The sequence below is a fragment of the Macaca mulatta genome, chromosome 18 (assembly GCF_049350105.2).
Source record: "Macaca mulatta isolate MMU2019108-1 chromosome 18, T2T-MMU8v2.0, whole genome shotgun sequence".
Lineage (NCBI taxonomy): Eukaryota > Metazoa > Chordata > Mammalia > Primates > Cercopithecidae > Macaca > Macaca mulatta.
Genome location: NC_133423.1, coordinates 70,567,002 through 70,591,382, shown reverse-complemented (window position 1 = coordinate 70,591,382; position 24,381 = coordinate 70,567,002). Strand labels below are relative to the sequence as shown.

The following is a 24,381-nucleotide window of genomic DNA, read 5'->3' as shown; positions in this document are numbered from 1 at the left end:
CAGCACTTCGTGAGGCTGAAGTTGGAGAATTTATTAAGTCCAGGAGTTCAAGGCTGCAGTGAGCTATGACTGTGCCACTGCATTCCAACCTGGGTGACAGAACAGGACCCTGATTCTTTTTTTTTTTTTTTGAGAGGGAGTCTTGCTCTGTCGCTCAGGCTGGAGTGCAGTGGCTCGATCTTGGCTCACTGCAACCCCCACCTCCCGGATTCAAGCAGTTCTCCTGCCTCAGCCTCCCAGGTAGCAGGGATTACAGGCATGTGCCACCATGTCTGGCTAATTTTTGTATTTTTAGTAGAGACGGGGTTTCTCCATGTTGGCCAGGCTGGTCTTGAACTCCTGACTTCAGGTGATCCGCCTGCCTTGGCCTCCCAAAGTGCTGGGATTACAGGTGTGAGCCACCGTGCCCAGCCTAGGACCCTGATTCTTTAAAACAACAACAACAACAACAAAACTGTCTTTGTAAAAAGTTTTAAATGGCAAAAAAAGTTGGCTTACTGTCATGGCTGATAAATGAGGAGTGCTGAAAGAGTGATACTATAACTGTTGGTCTGATATATATATATATATATAAAATGATCTAAGTTTATCATTTATCTTTGGGAGTTAATCACTGTTCAAGTCAGTTTCTAGGTTTAAAAAATTTTTTTTATAGAGACAGGGTCTTACTCTGTTACCCCAGTCGGAGTGCAGTGGTGCCATCATAGCTCACTGTAACTTGAAACTCCTTGGCTCAAGCAATCCTTCTGTGTCAGCCTCCCAAGTAGCTAGGACTACAGGTGGGTGCCACCATGCCTGGCTGTCTCTACAAAACAGAATCTTGCTATGTTGCCCAGATTGGTATTGTTGGAAATCTTACTCAAATTTACAATTTACTTGACCTCAAGTGATCCTTCTGCCTTGTCCTCCCAAAGTGCTGGGATTATAGGCATGAGCCACCTCACCTGGTCAAGTTCTAGTTATTTTGTTGGCTCCAACTTATGTTTCCTTTTCTCAAATTAATCTGCTTCTTGGTGTATTATTACAGCTTCAAGTTTTTTTTTTCTTTCTAAAATATTCACTAATTCAGATTTCAATGCTAATGATTAGGATAAAGATGGTGATAGAGCAGTTCACCATGCAGCTTTTGGAGATGAAGGTGCTGTTATAGAAGTACTACATCGAGGTAGTGCTGATTTGAATGCTCGAAACAAGCGCCGACAGACACCACTTCATATTGCTGTCAATAAAGGTCATCTTCAAGTTGTGAAGACTTTATTGGACTTTGGCTGTCATCCCAGTCTCCAGGTAAAACCTTTAAAGAAATACATCCTGCAGGTATTGCTCGGATCCTATTAAAGGGAAACATTAAGTTCTATGGTAAGCATTCCTTTGTTATCGTTCTCATATGGCCATGGTCATAGTAAATGATACCAAAGGCATAAGATGTTGCAAAATTGGTAGCTGTTTCTTTTTTAAAAAGTTTTTTGTTTGTTTGTTTGTTTTTTTAAGGAAAATGCCAATAAACTGGGTTTAGATTGGGCAGGGAGAATGGGGACTTCTTTGTAAAAATGTCAGCTTATGAATGAATTCAACTTTATTGATCATGACAGTGAGCCTCAACAGCTTAAAGAAGTGTAATAGGCTATATTTCATAATAGTTACTTCATAACTATTTAAATTATTTGAATTGTATTTTTTATTGTAGCTTAGGGACTTCGAATAGTCATTATTGTAATCTTCAGACATTTTCTGTTTTGGAAAATGTATGGGATTTTAGAGTTGATTTACAGTAGGATCTAATTTTTGAAGCAATGGTTGCCTAAGAAATGATTATCCTCAGCTACAGTTCTATAACCAGATAAATTAAACCACAAATATATGGAAAATGTAGTCTGTGTCCATTATCTACTTAGTTTGGTTACTAAGCAACTTGTCTTTTGTGTGCCTGTTTAATTAAAAGTTCTATACTTAGTAATTTTGTAGCAAAGTAAAATAGGACCAGACCCTAATTTGCCAATTTTTAGGTACCTTAACCAAATAGGCTTGAAATAACATATTATTTTTAAATACAAATGTTCCCTGAAACATTGTTTGAATATGTAAAGCATAATTTGTTTCCATTGGAAACTCAATAATGATTTTTTAAAAGGTAGGGCAGTGGTTAGAATTGTAAGCTGCTTATAGTTTAGATAATTTAGTTTACAGCATCCAGGAATTGGTTGCTGGATTGGATAGATCTCAGAGAAGAAATAAAGTAGTAGTGGGAATGAGGGCTTGAGAAGAACTGAAAGAATAGATTTTGTTCAGCTAGATAATTATTAGAAACTAAGGTTTTTGAAGTACAACTGTTTTGGAACTGTTGGGATCTAGGCTATGTCCTTGTAAGTGGGAGGCAGGATTGGAGGATGAGGGAGAATTGGGGAGTGTTAATCTGTAAGGAGAGGTGATTTATACCTGCTAACGTTTTTTGTCTGAAACGGGAGACAAGTTCATCTGTTGAGAGTGTGAGTGTGAGGTGGCGGGTAGAGAAAGAGTAATTGAGAAGAGTGATAAGGACATGGGGACCTGGAGAAGGGTGTTCCAGTCATGATAGAAGCCCATTTCAGGTTGAACACTACAGACTTTTAGTGCCACGAGATACAGGAGTAGAAGGTAGATGGTTGGATTGAACTTGGGTTAGGAATTTTTTTTTTTTTTTTTTTTTTTTTTAAGACAGGTTCTTGGCTGGAATTCAGTGGCATGATCATGGCTCATTGCAGTCTTGACCTTCAGGGCCCACCTCAGCCTCCTGAGTAGCTGGGACTACAGGTGTGAGTTGCCATGCCTGGATAATTTTTTTTGTAGAAATGCCTAGGCTGGTCTCAAACTTCTGGGCTCAAGCAGTCTTCCTGCTCCCACCTCCCAAAGTCCTGGGATTACAAGTGTGAGCCATCTTGCCTGGCAGGAATTCATTTTTTTTTTTTTTTTTTGAGAGGGAGTCTCGCTGTCGCCCAGGCTGGAGTGCCATGGCGTGATCTCGGCTCACTACAAGTTCCGCCTCCTGGGTTCACACCATTCTCCTGCCTCAGCCTCCTGAGTAGCTGGGACTACAGGCGCCCACCACCACGCCCGGCTAGTTTTTTGTACTTTTTAGTAGAGACGGGGTTTCACCATGGTAACCAGGATGGTCTGGATCTGCTGACCTCGTGCTCTGCCTGCCTTGGCCTCCCAAAGTGCTGGGATTACAGGCATGAGCCACCGTGCCCGGCCAGGAATTCTTTATGTAGGTGGACGAATATATTCCTGGGATTAGCAAACCTTTTCTGTAATGGGCACAGATAATAGTTTAGGCTTTCATTTGGCGTCTGCCACAACTATCTAACTCTCATTGCAGAGTGAAAGCAGCCATAGATAATACAGAAATAAATGGGCGTGGCCGTGTTCCAATACAACTTAATTTACAAAAACAGGTGGCTCCAACGTGTAATATCCTGGGAGATCATTTTTTCTAGGCTCTGTCTGCATGGCTTAGGGAAGCATAGGGCTCTGCCCCATGATGTACAGTCCCTTTCCACAGTGTTAGAAATGAAGCTGGGTCTGGTGTTTGCACTTTCATATTCCTGTAACTTCTCAGAATCCTGTGGACAATGACTGGGGAGACAAACCATGCAGGAAATATGTCTAGTAAAAAAGAATTAAACAAAGAAAAAACAAGTGGCAAGCTGGATTTGGCAACTGTAGTATATGCTGTAGGCTAGATTATGTATTACTGAGAATAGCATCTGTGAAACTATGAAATGAATGAAATCTAAATTATTCATGTATGTACATGACTGCTAATGAATAAAAACTTAACTGCTAAGTCAACTGATTAATGTAAAAAGTAGTCAGCTTGAAAAAATGGTAGACTGAGACTGCTAAATTTTCATTTACAATTGTTTTACCTTTGGCTAACTAGCCACTTTCCTGCCCTTTGAAAATGCTTAGATTAATGATTCTCAACTGTGACTGCAAAATATGTTCATCTGTGAAGCTTCGAAAAATTACTAATGCCTCACTGTCACCTCTAGAGATTTTGTATGGTGAACAGCCTGGACATCAGATTTTTTTTTCTCTCTCTCTCTTTTTTTTTTTTCCCCTCTGTACAACAGATTTTAAAAGATCTCAATCCCTGCAGGTACTAATGAGCAGCCAAGGTCAAAAACCACCGACTTTCAATTCATTGTTAGGTGTAGGTTTGGTGTGGAATTTCAGGGTATGACAGTTAAGGCCATTTTAAACTTACTTAATTTGGGGGGCAGCTTTTTCACTTCGTTAGCTTTTGTCATTAGTTATATTTGAGGCTACTTCTTTTCTTTTTTCTTGGTAAAGCTTCAGCATGTGCTGGGAACAGTGGCTCATGCCTGTAATCCCAACACTTTGAGAGATTCATGTGGGAGGATCGCTTGAGCATGGGGGTTCAAGACCAGCATGGGCAACATACTGAGATCCCCGTCTCTAAAAAAAAAAAAACTTTGCCAGGCAAAGTGGCTCATGCCTGTAATCCCAGCAATGTTGGAGGCTGAGGTGGGCAGATCACAAGGTCAGGAGTACTGAGACCAGCCTGACCAACATGGTGAAACCCCGTCTCTACTAAAAATACAAAAATTAGCCGGGCGTGGTGGTGGGTGCCTGTAATCCCAGTTACTCGGGAGGCTGAGGCAGGAGAATCACTTGAAACCAGAAGGTGGAGGTTGCAGTGAGCTGAGATCACGCCACTGTACTCCAGCCTGAGTGAAAGAGCGAAACTTGATCTCAAAAAACAAAACAAAAAAAACCTCCAACATGCTTATTGTGTTTTCCAACTAGATTTGAGTGTGATTTTCCTTACTATAATGTGGCCAGTGTTTCTTGCCTGTATGTTTGTTTTTTATATTTTTGGAGATAGAGTCTCGCTCTGTCATCCTGGCTGGAGTACCGTGGCGTGATCACAGCTCACTGGAGCCTTGAACTCCTGGAGTCAAGCCATTCTTCTGCCTCAGCCTCCTGAGTAGCTAGGACTATTGGTGCATACCACTGTGCCCGGCTCTAATTTTTAAAATTTTTTATAGGAACAGAGTCTCTATATGTTGCCCAGGTTGGTGTTGAACTCCTGGCCTTAGGTGATCTTCCCGCCTCAGCCTCCCAAAGTGCTAGGGTTACGGACATGAGCCAGCATGCCTGGCCTTTGCCTATATTTTTATAGTTACCACAAAAAATGCTCTTTTATTGGTATTTGTTGGAGGTGGTCTCTGTTTCTGTTTGCTTAGCATTTGGTAAAAGTATTACTATTAGATGGGATGATTAATTGAAGAACTAATGGAAGTTTCTTTAAACTTAAAGGATTCTGAAGGTGATACCCCTCTTCATGATGCAATAAGTAAGAAACGTGATGATATCCTAGCAGTTCTTTTGGAAGCTGGAGCAGATGTTACCATCACAAACAATAATGGATTTAATGCTCTACATCATGCTGCACTAAGGGGAAATCCCAGGTATGTCACCCCTTACTATTTTAGGTGCAATTCAAAAATATTTTCCTACTGCTGATTCTCTTTTTCTGATACTGATGAAGAAATAATTTTGGCTAATTTAGTATTTTAAATCATTTTAAAGTTTTGTGAAAATTATGCCTTTAGTTTTATATGATGATTATTTGATTGTTAATCTAATACAAGTATTATGAAATGATTATTTAAGTTTATATTAAATGTGGATATAAAATATCAGGAATGCTGGTTTCTTTCTAAAGATTTAATTAAAATGCATTTTATTTTGAGATTTATATTTCTTCAAAATGATTATCTGGGTGTCCTCTGATTTCATGTTACCATTTGCATGATAATTATTTTTTAAAACTTAAGACTAAATAAATATTAAGTTACCTAATTCCTTGTTAATAATGTAATTAGTTATATAAACTTCTAGTGTAGCTATCCCCTCATCCATTGTTACAGCAATAGTATTCTACTGAAAAAAGTATTTGCTGGTTGACATTTGAGGAAGACTGCTTTTGGAGAATCACATTCTTTATAAAGGATCTGCAGTGTCCCACAGAATGGGAAAATGCTTAGCTTGGCTTAATTTAGAGATTTCCATTAACTCACTTTTTGGAGCAACTTTACCCTAAGCATTTTAGGAAATTCTGCATTAGATGTCTTCTGTTTATGTTTGAGTCAAACCTGTATATCTGGACTAAGAAAAGTGTTCACTTTGATTTTTATTTTGATAATTTTATCTATTCTGAACATTTATTCTTTGGTTCCTTATTGTATTTTTATATCATGCTTCCTTTTTTTTTTTTTTGGCGAATTTTAAGCTTCTTAGGATCACCACTAGAGGGTGACCACAGAAAACAAAAAGATTTTATTGCTACTGCTTATTGGTAACTGTAACAGTGGGTATATATTGTAGGCTGAAATGAATGATCATATTTTAGATCACATCTTGACTTTTTTTCCAAATTGCAAACATTTGAACACTTCAGATTTTGGCATTGTGAAGGAGACAGTAGTAGCATATTTTCCCTGCCCTTCAAACAGAAGATTATGATAGCACTTACCACATGCCAGCCTCTGCAAAGTGCTTCACATGCATCATCTCACTTAATCCTTTCAACAGCTTTTTGAGGCAGGTGTTAATATCCTCATTTTACATGTGAAGAATATGAGGCTTATAGAGATGAATTTAATTATTCAAGAACACATAGCTGATTACTGAAGCAGCTGTAACTTGAGCAAGGTCTAGGTGACTTTAGAATCATAACTGTTAAACCACTTTACATCACCTTTTTCTGTATTATGGTCTGTTTGTGAAGCAAAACCAAAACACATGGGCAGTGAATGTATCAGTACCTCATTCCTCTTGCTACCTCATTGCTTAGAGTTATCTTTGCTCTCTCACCAATTATCAACTTCCAACTAGTTTTAAAATTTTATTCATTCTACCAGTCCTTCCCATCCATTCCATTCTGTTCCCACTGTTGCTGACCCAATTAAGTACTCACCACATTTACCTAGACTATTATACTATTCTTCTAATATTTTTCTTTGGTTTCAGTCTTATTCTTGATTTAAATTTTATACATTTACAAATTATCCATTCTGAAAGCATAGGTCTAAATGGCTCTCTTCCCCTGTTTCCCAACTTCAGTTTTTGTTTATTAACATAGAATACAATTTACCTACTTTGGCTTGGCATTCAGACCCATATTCTGTGTGTCCTGAGTCTGTCTAACTTTATCTCCTGCTAATCCAATGCCTCAGCCCGCCTTGCCCTTCACCTATTCTCCTTTCCTAAAATACGCTGTCTGCTTTCTTCTTCTATTTTTTGGAGCATTTTCTTTGATTGGGGTGCCCCATCCCACCTCTTTATCTTAACCATCTTTCTTCCAGAGCTACCTCCTGTGTCATCATTGGAATTATTTTGTTTGCTCTGTACTTCCTTGTTCTGTGTTCTTATTTATTGTACTTACTGTACTCAGCTTAGTGCTGTTTATTACTGTGTGCATTTCTGTCTTTCTTTTAAAATTGTGGGCATTCATATTCATCTGTTCATCCTACATAGGCTCTGGCTATACAAGGCACTCAGTAAATGTTAGCCTTACTTTGACAGTGAGGACACTGTTGAATATCACAAGACGTTATATGATCAGTTACGGAATGAATTCTGTAGAGAAACTGTATTAGGAATTCAAACAGCAATTACTTCAGATTAGAATGGTCAAAAAGATTTTTTTGAGGGAATTTAGGATTTATTGAGGGAATATGAAATCATGAAGTTTAGGATAAACTGAGAATTGCAGTGTTTAGGAAACAAGTATCTTTTAAATATTTTGAGTGGTTTCATTTTTATCGAGAGTAGGCATAGTATATTCAATAATGCTAAGCCTATACAAGAAAGAGAAAATTTACTTTTTTTTTTTTTCCAATTCTTGCATAAATCTTGAGGGTGCCCCTGAAAATTTAAAACAGCAACTCTTCCAACCAGATATTTGGTGTCAGGTGACATTTACAAAAAATGCTTTTATTCTTCAGCAAAGTAGTGCTTCAGGTAAAGCTACATGACTTCTTTATTCCTACTTCCTTAAGACATTTTTAGGTAGTTGTGACTATAGATTGCCAGATAGAGTGTGATTTTAATTGGACACTGAAGAGTATCAGAAGATGACACAACTTATATTACCAGTTGTAGTTGCAAATTGAGATGTTTTGAGTTCTTTTTTTCATATCAAATTTCTTTTTCTTAAGGTTGTTTTTCCTCTTATACTGACCAGTGATGTCAGAAGACAGAAGGAACCATTTTTAGTGTACTTGGAATTAAAAATAACAACCAATCTTTTTGGCCTTCATACTATAGAAAACCAACTGGGTGTGGTGATTTACGTCTGTAATCCCAGCGACTTAGGAGGCTGAGGCAGGAGGATTGCTTGAAGCCAGGAGCTTGAGATCAACCTGGGCAATGTAGCAAGACCCTGACTCTAAAAAAATTAAAAAATTAGGTTGGGTGCGGTGGCTCATGCCTATAATCCCAGCACTTTGGGAGGCAGATCACTTGAGGCTAGGAGTTTGAGACCAGCCTGGCCAACATTGTGAAACACTAGCTCTATTAAAAAAACAAAAATTAGCTGGGTATGGTGGCGTGCACCTGTAGTTCCAGCTACTCGGGAGGCTGAGATGTGAGAATCACTTGAACCCAGGAGGCAGAGGTTGCAGTGAGCTGAGATTGCGCCACTGCACTCCAGTCTGGGTTCCAGAGCAAGACTCTGTATCCAAAAAAAAAGAGAATCAGCTGCGTGTGGCATCACAGACTTTTAGTCTCAGCTACTTGGGAGGCTGAGGCGAGAATATCGCTCAAGCCCAGGAGTTTGAGACTGCAGTGAGGTATGATCGTGCCACTGTGCTGTAGCACAGCCTGAGCAACATAGCAAGACCCTGTCTCTTAAAAAAAAAAAAAAAAAAAAAAAAAAGAAAACCAGATAAAGCACATTGTTATTTCCAGAACCTGATGAAGTGTCTAGATGCCCTGTATTTTTGAAGATTGTCCTTTGAAGTCTCTATTTCAAAGCTGCAGATCAATATAGAGTCTAGATTTCAAAGCTGATCTTGATGTTTCCTCATAGTTTGATAGTAACTGAAATAAACACATTAAGAGGAAAAGAGTTATAAAGCCATTTATTGTTTTTTAGAATTGTGAAAGAGAATATAAATTTTTGCTATAAGACCCTGAGTACTTTGGCTGTGCTTTATAAAGTTTGGAGCATTTTAAGTAGAAATTACACCATGTTTTAATATAGTAGTTTTGTTTTTTTAAGAAATCTTAACTAAGAACAATGCTGTTCGTCTATTCTGATAGTTAATATTTATAGGCATGTTTTCATCTAGAGTTTAGCCATTTTTATCATCTCTTAGTATACAGGTAAAGTTTCTGATTTAAAGTAAGAGCAGAAATTATTTCTGCTGATAAAAGTGAAAACTGAATTTCTTTGGAGTAGCATAATCAGCATGCTACTTAGGTACTTTCTGTAAAGATGCTGCATTTTTAGCTAAGTTTTTAGAGCTCCCTCACAGGCATGAAAATAAATTAGTCAGCAGTATTCTCTGCAGAGCTGGCAAAAATAATCAGGTATTTTGGAAGTACAGATAACATTAATATAAAGTTTATATAGTATTTACAAATTTTTCTTGAATAGAAATTGAATGTGAAAAGAAAAGTAAAATATGAGTGAATCACCTGATGTGATATATGTTGTTTTTAGGTTGGTACTAAGATAATTTCACAGGCGTTTCTTATTTAGTTACTAATTCCCACAAAAAATCTTACTGAATATATGAGCAACTCATAGTTTTCCCTCTAGAATGTTGTGATGCTTTTTTTTACTTTTTAAATTCTGAAATATGGTCTGTAAACACGACTCTGTTGACTATTTGAAGATTTGATATGCTGTACTGTATTTTGGTGTTTAATGCTTTCCTTACAACTGTGAACATGCTGAGTGCTATCTACAAAATATAGCTGAGTCTATTCAGTAATAGGATACTTAGAGTGTGTTTTCTCTAATGTATGCTCATGCATCTACTGTCAAACACCATATGCCTTGTAATACACAAATGTACTTACTGTGACTGAGATGTAATTAATAGGAGGAAGAGGATCTTGAATGAAGTGATAAGATATGTATTTAGATATGTCTCCTTTTGCCCACAGTCTTTTAGAGAATGATGTTCATTTTGAAATGGAGGAGTGGTCTGGAGTTGAGAATGTGTGAACATCTGGGTTTTTAAACTATTCTTGTCTTCAGTAATCTTCATTAATTGCTGAAATGTTTGTCTCTGTTAATTAAATAATATTAAATTATAGTCTTATTGCAATCATTAAGAAGACTATATGGATGTTTGAATAATTGTCATTTTTTTTCTTTCCTTCAGTTTATCCCCACTGAAGGAGAATATTGTGTGTATATTTTTTATAAGGGACAAAGAAGACAGTGAGGAGAGTCATAGTATTTATTACTAGCAGAGTTCTTCATTTTACAGCTGTGAAAACAAATATGAAGAGGTGAAATATTTCATGAGTAAAAGTAGTGATGCTTAGCATTTTGTTTCTTTTTTGAGGACTAAAAAACTTTGATTCAGGGTCAGAAGAACTAGATACTGTTTTAAGCCTTTCCTCAAGATATCCTACAGTATCATCTTTTTCACCTTACCTGCTAACATTCAGGTAAATAGTGGTAAAATTAAAGGCCAATACTGTGGAAGATAGTGACTGAACATTTCTAGAGTGTTATATAATGTTTCTTTAATTTAAATATGCATACATCCATGTAAACCACACTGTACAATCCCATTGTGTTTTCAGGTGGGTTATAGGTGACCTTTCCAGATACTTTCTTCCTTTGAAGGAAGTTCTTTTTTTGATTGTTATTATAAAGCATAACCTACATTTTATTGCCAGTTCTTTTCTTTTCTGAAGGATAAGAAATTTAATACCAAGAGACGATAGTAAGTAAAATTTTTATTTGAAATCCTTAAGTCATCCATACATTTTTCATAAGCTTTTAATAAACATCTTTAACCATTCTAGCTTTTCCAGGTAGAGTTAACAGTAACAAGTTATTTGATTATAATCACAGTCTGAATAATGTAAATAAGTTGAAATTAGTTGACAAGTAATTGATATTCACAAATGAAAACGTAGTCCCGTGGTAATCAATGCATAGCTACAGCTGGTTGAAGGGGACCAAATCCATTGAAGAGGCGATTTGGTTCCATTTTACCAGCTCTAGCAAAGCATTGTAGTACTGCTAGTATGGAATCCAAAACAGTTCGTAAAATCACAGTCATGGACCTTCTACAAGTGTTAGAAATTATCATACCAATGCTTCAGTCACCGAATGTCAAATTTTCCATTTTGAAGTCACTTTCCTACTGTTTTCCTGCGCTTAATGGTTTAAAAGTCTTTTCTTTTTAACACATTACTGCATTAAGGAATGATCAATGTACATCTTTGTTTTCAACATCTTTGCTTCTTTTTCTAATCTTGTCCACAGCCAAAGTCTTTGCTTAATTCTTACATGTAGACTATAAGCTGTTTCAAAACCAATAGTATTTAAAGGAACAAATAGACCTTGGTGTATTTTAGAGTAATGTTTTCCATTTATCTTTAGGCAGTAAACCAGATTACTTAAGTAGGTAAGCTAAAAGGTTGGGGAAGAGTTCTGTTAGTCACCCCCTTTTACTGCCACTGCTGCTTTTAGCATTATAGTTGAGAGCTAATACAAATTGTTGATGGGTGTAGGAATATCAATGGCCTTAAGAAAGTACCGCTGCCCTTTGAGTTATAAATAGATCACATGTGTATTCAGTGTATTGCTTGGACTTGTGTCGAAAGGAACTACCGTACATGCCAGTTTTTCTTTGTTTTTGCGTACGTAGTGTTACTAATCATAGGTTAGTAATTTAACCTTCTTAAAGGTCTGTTTCCTTGACTAAGTTCTCTGTCATTTTGGGTACAGATCGCCTAGTTACTTCTCATTATCGACTTAGTAATACATGGTGATTAGTTACAATCCATGAATACAAGTATTAAAATCTGTCGTGTGAATACTACTTGAAAAATCAGAGTAAAATTTTGTTATAATGTGGTTTTACTGTTGATTTCAATATCCTGGGCAGGGTGTCTTCTTGCATAAAAGTTTGATAAATTATAATTTGCCTATAAAGTTAAGTGCTCTCAGAGAAATATGGAGTAGAGAAATATTCTTTACAGTTACTGTTTTAAACTAAACTGGGAGGTCAGCACTAATTCTGGCAATATGCAAATGATTCTTGTACTAAGTATATTCTGCGTCTGTTGGTTGGTAAGTATCATACTGCTGGTGAAATTAATGTAACTATAATTCTTTTTCATCATTTATTCTAGTAGAAGTGAAACAGGTGTTAAACTGCCTGAACTTCAGTGCTGAAGATAGCAATAACACTGGCTTCTATTTTTACTAGTTATATGGAAGCTGTTTAGCAGATCCAGTTGCTCAAGTGTGCTTTTGGATGGCAGTTCAGTTTCATATACTGGCCATATCGGGGCAAGGAGAGGCCATGGGAAAAAAATAGTACAGCATTTGATAATGTCAGCATCTGTTATCCCTGTCAGGGAGACAGTTGAAATGTTTGAGTTATACCAGTGTCAGCAGATGCCCAGAGTTTAATATGTACTCAGTTAAAAATGAACAGCTGATCTAAGTGATAGATGTGACATTTTAGAGTGATTGAAAATACTCTTAGATAAGTTAAACTTGGAAGCACCAGAATCAGTATATAATTTTACTTTTAAAAATGAATAACCTGTCATTTTATTTTCTAAGGATTATTTATATAGTTTTAATATTATAGCAAAGAGATTCTTAGTTGCTGGGATGTTTGAGGATTATTAAACAACTTGTATACCTATAGAATGACTAATATAATTGTTTATTATAAAACATGAGTAATACTCTTTGAGTATTTTTATAGAAGAGCCTCTACTTTGAGTTCTAGGTATTTAGGACCTGTACAGGTAAACTTACCAAATAGACATGAATCATTGCCATTCTGTTTTGTGGATGATCAAAAGGGCTAAGCTTTGAACTAATTTCTTTGAAAATACAGAATTTTAAAATTATGTGCCTTTTATAATTTCCAATAAACATGCAGTAACATATATGATGCCATGTGTAATAGTCATTTTCATTGTAATCTGCTGATAAAGTGAAAATCATCTTTGTATTAACTAGTTGTCTTATTAAACAGAGAGAAAATGAACTGTAGTTAAACTTAGTCATTTCCATTTAATTTCTGATACAAAAAATTTAAAATATGCTTTTTATACATGTATAAATATTTCAGTTGAAATAATACTTTTGGTAAGAAATGGTTAGAATATGTGAATACTACTCTTTCTTTTTTTCTGACTTTGTCATTAGTAGCGTAAAACAGGTACTGCTTATAAATTTTGCTAAGAGCATTTGGAATTTAAAAAAAAAATCTACAAACTGCATGAAATAAAAGTATTTCGATATTTCTAAACAATGGATTGATCATGTTTAGAGAAGTTGAATTGTAATTGCATAGTACCAACAAAAACAGTTATTCGATCTGTATAAATTGGTTCTTGACTATAGTGCTTTCATTTTACATGCCCTCTTTGAAGAAAGCAAATTCAAAGATAATACAGATAGTAAATTAATTTATTTTAAATATTTGGTAGTCTATTACCAATATGCCCTGCTGACTTACAGCTATGGGCCAGAATTTTGTCATTTTTCATGCTTAAATCTTACATTTTAATTAATTTTAAGTTTTAACTTCACATTTGAAGTAGAGATTGGATTAAGACCCTGATAAACTTGAGAAGGAAGGACAAGGGCCACTATATTTGTAGCTGTCAGAAAAGAAAGCCTTTTTAAAACAACAAAACTTTTGGTCAGAAATTCCTCTAATATTAATAGATTATACATTTATCAAAATGAGAAGAAATAGCTTATCATGTGAATGAAACTAGCTCTTAGTATCTTATTTTTCTATACAAATCAGTGAGCCCTACTAATGAGATATACTTAAGTTAAGATTGAATTGTGGAGACAGAAAATAGGTCATGTATATTCCTCATTCTTTTGTGCTAGTAATACTATTTTCCCTTTTGCAGTCAAATTTTAATAATGAGAGTACTTAATTTAAAAATGTAAGATGTATGTTTTAAACTTAGATGATTTAAAAGGAGTTTCATGATAATTGAAATCTACTTCACTGGATCTTCTTTTCCTTCATGAAATAAAAACCTTAGGGATAGTTTCTATCTGTAAGTAGTAGATAACCTTTTTTTTTTTTTTTGGTGTTAGTATTGCCAAAGGTCATCTATTCATGAGTAGGTTAATTTACCATATGAAGGTCATTCACGTAGAAAGAAGCAAGAGCTTCTTTTAGCTCAGTTTAATTCTCTTTTGGTGGTCTATTGCCTACCAAAAATACATACTTCTTTACATTCCATAGCATTGTATGTTCATATGGGTACATAAAGAAGTATGTACTCTGAGTAGGTATTAAGTTGTTAGCTGTAAAAACATGAAATATTTTATTTTCTTATTTGTTAGTGAAACATTCAGCTTACTGATGTAGAGCAATGGTAAATCATTTGCAGAGACTAATTTATCGAAGACTAAATTTTGTAACAAGTTTACCTGAAGCATGGCATTAACGGTTCCATATTCTTGGTGGACATAGACATTCCTAAACATTTGACCAGTTATCTGTTGAACTTTGTCCTGGTTTGATTCTTTTTGCAAGAGATTCATAGAATCAGTGTAGTGTTACAGAGTGTATTTCAGAAACTTAAGATCAGCCTAGTGTTTCTTCAGTCTTCAGGGTGAATTTCTTCTTTTTTTGTAGTCTGCTTCTAGATCCTACAGGTAGATAGTAATTAATTAAATTGAATTTTTTTTTTTAACACAAACTAGATATCTTACTCAAAACCTAACAAATTAACCAGTAACTCTTTCTGATATTGACTCTGGAAGGTGAAACAACAAGGAGAAAAACCAGGATGAGTGTGGATGAATTGAACTTTTAAATTAAAAGATTATGAATTTTTGTTAGTGTTTTATAAGGTCACAGATAAGGACTCATGATCATTTGAAAATTTGTCATTCTTTTTTTATTAGTTCCTTACCTGAATTTTGCACTTTGGTGCTTCTCTTTGGGTTAAATACAATTATGCATTGAATACAAATTCAAATAGATGTAGAAATATCTAATTTTGGTGAGTTTAAGTTGTTTTGATTCTTTAATCTTTTTAGTATAAAGGATAACTGTCAGAATCATCAACTTTTACAAAGTATCACTTCAAAGAACTGAAAGGTTTTAGTCTATGAGCACCTGGGTTTTATTTACCTTGATGATTTAGCATGAAAAGAAATTATAGTTGGTAAGTAGCCTTCAGTTATTATGGTATTAGAAGGTTAATTTAAAACCTCAAGAAATTTTCAGATTTGGCAAAGGAGAAAAAAAAAGGGCAGGGATAGTAGAATTTCTGCAGCTTGTGACAAAAAGCTAGTGCAGCTTATAGAGAGCAAATCAGAATGTGGCAGTAGATAGCCCAGCACTACAGCAGTTTCAGCAATGCAGCATTAGAATTACACCATGCACGTTCTGATTTATTTTTGTGGCCAATTAATAGTAAGCATTCAAAAGTATTTTATGATCTGCCAAGTTTTTTGATTGACTAAACGTTGAAATAGAAGCTAATAGTTTTAGAAAATAAGTATACTTTGGAAGCAGGATATGGCTTATTAGAGATGCAAAATCATCACTTAATCTGAAACAATAACGACTAAATCTTTAATAATGTAAATGACAGTAATGTATTTGTACATTTTTAAGATCAAAAGTTACTGCCATGGTATTTGAACAATATTCCTTTTTACACTGCGTTAGCTCTCAACTTGAATTGTGAAATTAGGCTATGGTTAGATAGAATTTAATTTAACAATGAGAACATATATCGAGTCAATAATAGGTAAGCATGCAGAAAGTCATAAGCATCCTTAAAAGTACAGGCCTGTGGTGCTCTGTTACCTGTAAGCTTAGTGTCATGCAGCATTTGCAGCAGGAAGAAAGGTAATGACCTAGAGAATCACATCAGCAGCAGCCATCTCATCTTGATTGTTCGTTCACTCTATTCGCTGATTCAGCATTTCTTTTCATGAGCCCGGTGAAGGAAGGGGATGTATCAGTGAGCACAGAACCTCACCTTTTAAGATAAATTTGAAAAACAAACGAGCAAACAAAAAACAAGCTTACTTTTCCCTCTCCTCCCCTCTTCCCTTTACCAAAAAAAACAAAAAAACAAAAACAAAAAAAACCCACCAACAAAAAAAACTCTACAATAAAATTGAATTATTGTTGGCCATCTGATTTGGAATGTCATATAACACTCTTGCACAGTTATGTATGGAAAGTTAAGCAATCAAAAAGGTTGCTACAAAGGCCAAGAAAATGAACCTAGCTTGTCAGATGAAATGCTTCAGAAGAGGGGAAAAAGTTGGCAGAAGTTAATTTTATAGTCTAAAAAAGACAAAAAAAACCAAAAAACCAAAACCAGAACCCAAAACACACCTTATTCCCCCCAAATAACTGTAAACATTCACCCTGTTTTTCTTTGCCCTCCAGAATACATTGGGTTCTTCTGACTTCTTAGGAAATAGTCTGCATCTGTCTTGCTTTTAGATTTTTTTTTTTTTTTTTTTTTTTTTTTGGTTTTTCGTTTCCAGGATTAAATAGTAGATCTGTAGTGAAGCTACCTTGTCACATCCAGAGGTCAAGTCTGCAAGCGAGGTCAGGACTTCCACATGGTCACTACAAGGCTAACTTATATTCTTCCTCAGTGACCACAGGCTAAACTGCTACAGCTTTATAGGCAGCTAAGCATTTGAAACATGCACTCCCAGGCAAACAGGCTCTCTTGTGCCTCTCTCTTCCCTGACCATATTTAGTCAACCATAGCAAAAAATAGCCTCTCAGCTGTCGATTGTCGATCCAAAAGCTGAGGAAGCCTCAATCTTGCTTTCTGCCTATTGATTGTTCATCCTGCGGTCCAAACACTGCTTTGCCATTTGTCCTGCCCCCCACTTTTTTTTTTTTGGGGTAAGCACTGCCAAATAAAGCGGTCTCTCATGTTTCCACTTACATTTCCCAGATTTTCACTGAGCTTGCGCTGAGACTAGGAAAGCCTGATGCACTGTCACTATACTTAGAAGCACTGCAGAGAAAAAAGGAAAGAGGAAAAAAATTACCCTGGCTAGTAGCAAGACAATCTTTAGACAGTTATGGAACAAGTGAAGTCCCTCTGCTGCCAAAATATATTTTATAACCTGATTTTTTGATTGATAAAAAGTTATGGATGGTGATATATTACATAGCTAACGGCCTGAAAGGATTTTGTAGGGTTATCTTTAGAGCTAGTTGTTGCCATATACATGCTTTTAAAATTTATTGAATAGTATTTGAATGGAAAATGTATAGAAATGGTAGGTAGGACCTGTATATTGGTGATGGAGAGACACCATTAAAGGAGAAGAAAATAGTATGTAAATGATATCTTGGAAGTGCTACTTAAAACAATTCACTGTCAATTTCAGTTAATTTTTTGTAATAATGCTTTAGTAAAAACAGGGTCCAGTATGCTTTTGAGAAATTATACAAGTATTCAAGTGCATTTTATTATGAATTCTACTTTATATTCAAATGTGTAGTGTTTTTTCTGTCCCTTCTACATTGTCATGTTTCTCTAATTTTCTGAAATAACTTTTAGGTATGATCATTGCATACTTTACACAGATTGAGATAGTCATTAACCTGTCTATAACTGTTACATAGTATGTGACTCAGAGGTAAAAATACTTTTGTTTTGAATTTTAATAGCATAGTCACAATAGATTTTGATATTGAAAATTTTTTAATCAGAGAAAAAATATTAAAACATGAAATCTAGTAAATCTGTGGAGATATAGTTTAAGATCTCACATAAGAGTGCACAAGAGAAACCAACTATACTTTGTTTGTAATACAAATATGTCCTCTTAAGAAACAATAAGAACTATTACGAGTTTTCTGAGCTTACACACCTACAGAAGTTTGTCCTTCACATTCTTTTTGTCTTTAGCATTTAATATCATAGCAGTTTAATTATTTTGAATGTCTATTTACAGTGACATAAGGACTACTACTTTAGATATTGGGCAATTTTAAACAACTTTCCTAGATAATGAAGTAATTTTGCTCATATTATGAGAAGATGACTTGTCTCAGAGTATAAAGTAGGTTAATTTTCAGTTTTCTCAAGTACCCCATTTTGGTAACGATTTTGTGGCAGTGAAAGTACTTATTTTTTAAGCAAACACTTATATAATGTGTTACGTGCCAGATTCTCTTTCTAAGCCCTTTATAAATATTAACTCATTTAATTTTTGTAATGGCCCTATAAAATAGGATTTGTGATTCTTCTCACATTTTACAGATGAGGGAACTGAGGCACAGAAGTTAAGTCATCTGCTGAAGTCACTAGCCGTTGTGGCTAGAGCCAGAATTTGAACTCAGATAATTTGGTTTCAGACTGGGAGCTCTTCACCACTATGCCACACTGCTCCTCTGATTTGTGATAATGAAATGAGTTAGGAAATTATTCCTCTTGGGAACTCAACCATGCACCAAATATATATTGCTAATATCTTTGCCTCAGTATATTCAGAAAGATGATTGATTATTTTGTTATTTGTTTATTCATTTCTTCCATTCAACAAAACTTTGAGTTCCCTATACTAGGTATACGAAGTATACCTTTTTGATCAAAACGTGCTCAGTTGTATAGTAACCTGCTTTTAGCATGCCCAGAAGAACTACTGGCAGTTGATCAGTTTTCTTAATAAATTCCTTTTTGAATTCTGGACTAATCTACTTTACCTATTTGAGAGGTTGTTCATTAATTTAGCAAGCATTTATTGAACACCTAATATGTACTACAGTACTATTCTAATGTTGTTTTGCGTTAAGTAATGCTAATATATAAGTCCTCCACAGTTTAGCTAGTAGGGTTTGGGAAAATGTTGCCTGCCTCTGAAGAAAGATTGCAAAGCATGGCAGGCCGTAAAAATTGACCCAGTGCCACTTGAATACTACATACCAGTGTAGACAGCTGCTTGTCCCCTCTACTTCTTAGAACTCATTTGTTCATCATTCAGCAAACGTTTGAGTACTATCATGTGCCAGGGATTATGTTAGGCACTGCTATTAGTTGTTCCGGAACTTAATGCTTCTTTGGCACTATTCACAAATGCCTGCTTAACTGGTAGTAAGATCTTATCTTTAAAACATCCATGTCCTTAACCTCTTGGAAAACAACCAAATTGAGCATTAGGAAAAATATCTCCAAATCTCATATACTATACTTCACAGGTGAGACAGTCTATTGGCTTAACAAAATTACTGAATTCTCAAGCTGGTAACACCTTTATCCCAGTAACTCTACAGACCTCAGCTCTTGCAGCTTAACAGTCTCCTCTTAATTAACTAAAGTGCTGCAGGAAACAGCCTGCAACTGTCCTTGTGATTATAGTATGTCTTCCTAAGATTGCCTGTCCCATGGAAAGAGAGGGGACAGGCTGCTCTGAACTACTGCTGTTGACATGAGAGTGAGGGGACCAGAAGCTGTTTTGCTTAACTTTCCCTTAGCATATCTTGCAGGCTGGGCCCAAAGATGACCTCTTTTCTTGTGGTCCTGTATTATTATTTTTTTTTTGAGGGGGTTGGCAATTTTTGATTAAGATGAGCGGGCTATAGGTCTTGGTTCAAATAACTTACGTAGCTACTTCACCCTCAAGGAGGTGAAGTATAATTTCCCGCTCCTTAAATGTGGGCTGTATGTAGTCACTTCCTTCCTAAGAGCATAGTTTAGAGATATGGAAATGTTTACACTGGAAAAACATGAAAAACACTACTTCAGCCAGGTGATCAAGGTTAACTTCTGGAGTCACATGGCACGCTGATAGTATGTATCCTTGGTGTGATGTGATTAAATGGCACTTTATCTCTGTGGCCTTCTTACTAAGAACCAATAGCACAGTGTAATCATGAGAAAAGCATCAGATGAATTCCAACTTGGGAATATTCTACAGATATCCCATTAGTACTCTTCAAAACTGTCAGACTCATCAAAAACAAGGAAAGTCTGGGAAACTGTCACAACCTAAGGGAGCTAAGGAGAAAAGACAACTAAATGTAATGTGGTATTCTGGAGCAGAGAAAGAACATTGAATAAAACTAAGGAAATCTCAAGTGTGGGCTTTGGTTAATAACAGTGTTTCATCATTGGCTTATTGTAACAAAGGTACCATACTATGTAAAATGTTAATAACAAGGATGAGGAGTATATGGAAACTCTGTACTAGCTTTGCAGTGTTCTATAAATCTAACATTGCTCTAAAATAGATTATTTAAAAACAAAACCAAAAATTAATTCACCCTCTCCTGGCTAGTTGACCCTTGCATTAGTTTTGATTTGGGGCTATCTGTAGTGTTTCTCCACAGCTTAGTAAAAATCAAGTCGATTTTGCTGTAATTGATTTCACAAAAATATTACATTTAGTCTCATGTTCTTTTAAAAGTATATTAAAGGCAGGGAAGTATATTTTATAATTTTTTTTTAAATCAAGACTAGTCTTATTTTTAAAAGATTTTTTTAAAAAGAATATGTGAAAATTGTGAAATGGTCAGATTTGTGTGGGGTGGTATAGAGAATACAGTGGAAGGGAGACTGGGGGCCACTGGGAAGAACAGTTTAGTTTTAAAAAGGAGAAATGGCAGGACAAATTGAATGTGGACATAAGAAGAGGGGAAAGAGTCTAGAATGATTCCCTGGTTTCTGAGTAGAATGACTGATTAAATGGTAAGAAGGGTTATCAAGATCAAGAATATAGGAGGAGGCTGGGTGCGGTGGCTCATGCCTGTAATCCGAGCACTTTGGGAGGCCGAGGTGGGTGGATCATGAGGTCAGGAGTTCAAGACCGGCCTGGCCAAGATGGTGAAACCCCGTCTCTACTAAAAATACAAAAAAAAAAAAAAAAAAAAAATTAGCCAGGCGTGGTGGTGTGCGCCTGTAAGCCCAGCTACTTGGGAGCCTGAGGCAGAGAATTGCTTGAACCCGGGAGGCGGAGGTTGCAGTGAGCCAAGATCGAGCCGCTGGACTCCAGGCTGGGCGACAGAGCAAGACTCCATCTCATACATATATGTATGTATGTGAGAGGAGTATTGGGAAAGAGGAGGGGGCAAAGAGGAATTTGTACTATGTTTGAGTATATGTCTATAATCTTAAAAGTTGTCATAATACTATTATATTGAAGAATTTGAGACCATATACTGAAACATTTTTACATATATTAACTCATTTAATTTTTACAACAGCCTTATAGTTTTTTTTTTGTTTTTTTTTTTTTTTTTTTTTTTGAGTCAAAGTCTTGCTTTGTACCCCAGGCTGGAGTGCAGTGGTGTGATCTTGGCTCACTGCCAATTTCCACCTCCCAGGGTTCAAGTGATTCTCCTGCCTCAGCCTCCCAAGTAGCTGGGATTACAGGCATACACCACCATGCCTGGTTAATTTTTGGATTTTTTGTGGAGACGGGTTTCACCATGTTGGCCAGGCTGGTCTTGAACTCCTGGTCTCAAGTGATCCACCTGCCTCGGCCTCCCAAAATGCCACCTGCCTTGGCCTCCCAAAGTTTCATGTTACAGGTTATAGGTATGAGCCACCACACCTGACCCTTATAGGTATTTTGGAAGAGATTTCTGTAGCACTTTTGGTATTAGATATGAATCATGACCATTTGTTGTAGTTAAGAGATATGAGCTAGAGATGTTATAGGTGAGAATGCTTAGTGAGGGCTTCACAGGGTCCAGGTTTGGGCATTAACTTTATGGGTCCAGAAGTAATTGGACTTGGGATGACTGACTAACATTATTTAAGCTTGTAAGAGATTGATGTGTAAGTCAGAATGTCAAATTACTATTTACAGAAAGAAATATTATTGCTAAGTACAGTTCTCAAAAATAGCTAATCAGTAGATTTTTTTTTTTTTTCTCTGCTAGGGGAGAAAACAGATCTAGTCTGAAAAGCTAAATTAAAATTGGAAATTAATTGGCGAGCAGGACAATTGGTTGGATGATCTTAACAGTGTCATTAACCTGTGATAATTTTCCATGTGATGATGTCGTATTTTACTGCAGGGCAAAAAAGAATACCACGGTTGCCTGTCAGGAGACTTTCTTTGTGGATAATTTTGAAGATACATAGACAAATCCTTTTTCTCCTTATTTTTCCAGTCTTCACACAAACTGTTTTCTCTCTCTCTCTCTTTTAAAACCAGTTATTATTTTCCAGATAAAGACACATAGTTGTTATCTTTTTTTATTGTGATTCCATCCTGGTGATTTAATTTTTAGCTTAATTGGACTTCTGGATTTCCTTTTCTACAAATCTTTTTCTCTAGTTGTTATCTGTATGTTTTATTTACTCAATTAACTTATCTGATGTATTCATTTGCCAATAGAACATTATTTCTATGGGAGATCTCAAATCACCATTTCTATTTAAAATACCTTGCTAGTGTTTTAACAGTTCATTTAATCAGTTTAAAATGAGGCATTTCTATTAAATAATGCCACATTTTTTTCAATTTTTATTTTTATGGTGTATTTCTCAGTATTTTAAGGGGAATAAAGATGGTATTTTAATTCTGATTATTTAATATTGTAATTTGCAACATTTATGTAAGTGGGATTAATTAACAGAGTAGATTTGTTCTGAGATGAAAACTACCTCCCTGATGTGTGGATAGTCATGATGTGAATGCCATACATTATCTCTTACCCTACACATTTGAGCACGTAAGAAACAGAACTTACAGGGGTAAACAGTTCTGGAAAATTTTAAAGATACAAGTATTAAATCATGTGAAAAGCGAAAAAACATTTTATTAAATGCATTACCTTTTCATTTTAATGTTAGGATTTGAGTACTTTGTAGAAGGTGATCTGGAAGAGAGTAGGACAATTTTTGTCACTTAAGTGATATCCTGGAATTACTGTCTTTCCCTTGTTCTAACGGTTCAGTTATATATATATATCCTACTGAGAGAAAAACCCAAAAAGACACAAAGTAAGGAGACAGCAAAGAACCAGCAGGCTTTCAAGAATACATATCTGTTTCTGTGTAAGTGTCTTAATAACTTTCTGAGCCATGGCCCTTTTGAGGGACTTCAGCTTCCCCTAGCTTGTTTGCTTATGACATGCAAGACCAGAAGAACAAGTACATGATGGCTTCATCTCCACCAGCAGCTTGTGCCCAGAGGAGGAATTGCTCTCCTACCCGTTTCCTTTCTTTGAGCTGTTGGCATTGTATTAACTTTTAATGGCAAAAACTGCAATTACTTTTGCACCAACCTAATAATATGAGAATGTACTTCTGAAACTAGAATGGAAGACAATGGGAAACATGATTCTGTTAACCAGCTTCTCAGAAATATCTATTCACTCAAAGACTTTAAAAAAAACATGAAGTTACTGTGAACCACACTATAATTTAATACTTTCTGTAACAGTGGTATATCTAAGAGGTTAAAAGGAATACAGGTGCATATTAAAAATACTTCAAGGCAATAAGCCCAAATATTATCTTAGTGTTTTGATTTCAAAAACGTTTTTAGACTGGGCATGGTGGGTCATGCTTGTAATCCTAGCACTTTGGGAGGCTAAGGCGGGTGGATGGCTTAAGCTCAGGAGTTCAAGACCAGCCTGGGCTGTTACATGGTGAAATCCCATCTCTACAAAAAATACACAAAAATTAGCTGGGTATGGTGGTATGTACCCATACTCCCAACTACGCGGGAGGCTGAGGCAGGAGGATCACTTGAGCCTGGGAGGTTGAAACTGCAGTGAACTCTGATTGTGCCACTAACTGCACTCTAGCCTGGGCAACAAAGAGAAACTTTGTCTCAGAAAAAAACAAAAAAAAGTTTTTAATCAAGCTAATATATGTACATAGTTAAGTCAAATGTTACTACAAAACTTATAATGAAAGATAAATATCTTCTGCTTCATCCCTCCTTACCCGTTTTTTGTCTGCACCAACAACTTGTAATTTATCCTGTAATTTCTTAATTTATCAATTATAGGCATCTAGTGATTTCATGTTATGGAAAATGAAGATTTAAAAGTAATACCCTCTGTTACTACCATTCCTCTCAACATGATTATATCACAATTTTTGTTTAAGTCAATGACAAGTATTTACATTATTATTTTTACATTTTGATTTTAATAAAATGTT

General features: G+C 35.7%; 1 protein-coding gene, 1 long non-coding RNA gene and 3 other non-coding genes across 6 annotated transcripts in view; 2 read left to right on the top strand and 3 right to left on the bottom strand.

Annotated features, from left to right (window-relative positions):
- MIB1 (MIB E3 ubiquitin protein ligase 1) overlaps positions 1-24,381 on the top strand; it is a 128,039-nt gene that overhangs the window by 74,996 nt on the left and 28,662 nt on the right. For both annotated transcript variants that reach the window (XM_015121656.3, XM_001092086.5), the window contains 2 exons: positions 1,090-1,287; positions 5,323-5,474. In XM_015121656.3, the coding sequence (XP_014977142.1) occupies positions 1,090-1,287; positions 5,323-5,474 (350 nt within the window). The remainder of the gene's footprint in view (positions 1-1,089; positions 1,288-5,322; positions 5,475-24,381) is intronic.
- On the top strand, positions 3,438-3,642 carry LOC114673876 (small nucleolar RNA SNORA73 family). Its single transcript, XR_003724730.2, has one exon. It is a non-coding gene; the product is annotated as a small nucleolar RNA SNORA73 family (small nucleolar RNA).
- LOC144336393 (uncharacterized) lies at positions 10,980-17,085 on the bottom strand. Its single transcript, XR_013408145.1, has 3 exons — positions 16,808-17,085; positions 16,083-16,257; positions 10,980-14,911 (listed from the first exon to the last, which is right to left on the bottom strand). It is a non-coding gene; the product is annotated as an uncharacterized LOC144336393 (long non-coding RNA).
- MIR133A (microRNA mir-133a) lies at positions 11,187-11,274 on the bottom strand. Its single transcript, NR_031969.1, is given in 1 exon segment — positions 11,187-11,274. It is a non-coding gene; the product is annotated as a microRNA mir-133a (primary transcript).
- On the bottom strand, positions 14,474-14,543 carry MIR1-2 (microRNA mir-1-2). Its single transcript, NR_032351.2, has one exon. It is a non-coding gene; the product is annotated as a microRNA mir-1-2 (primary transcript).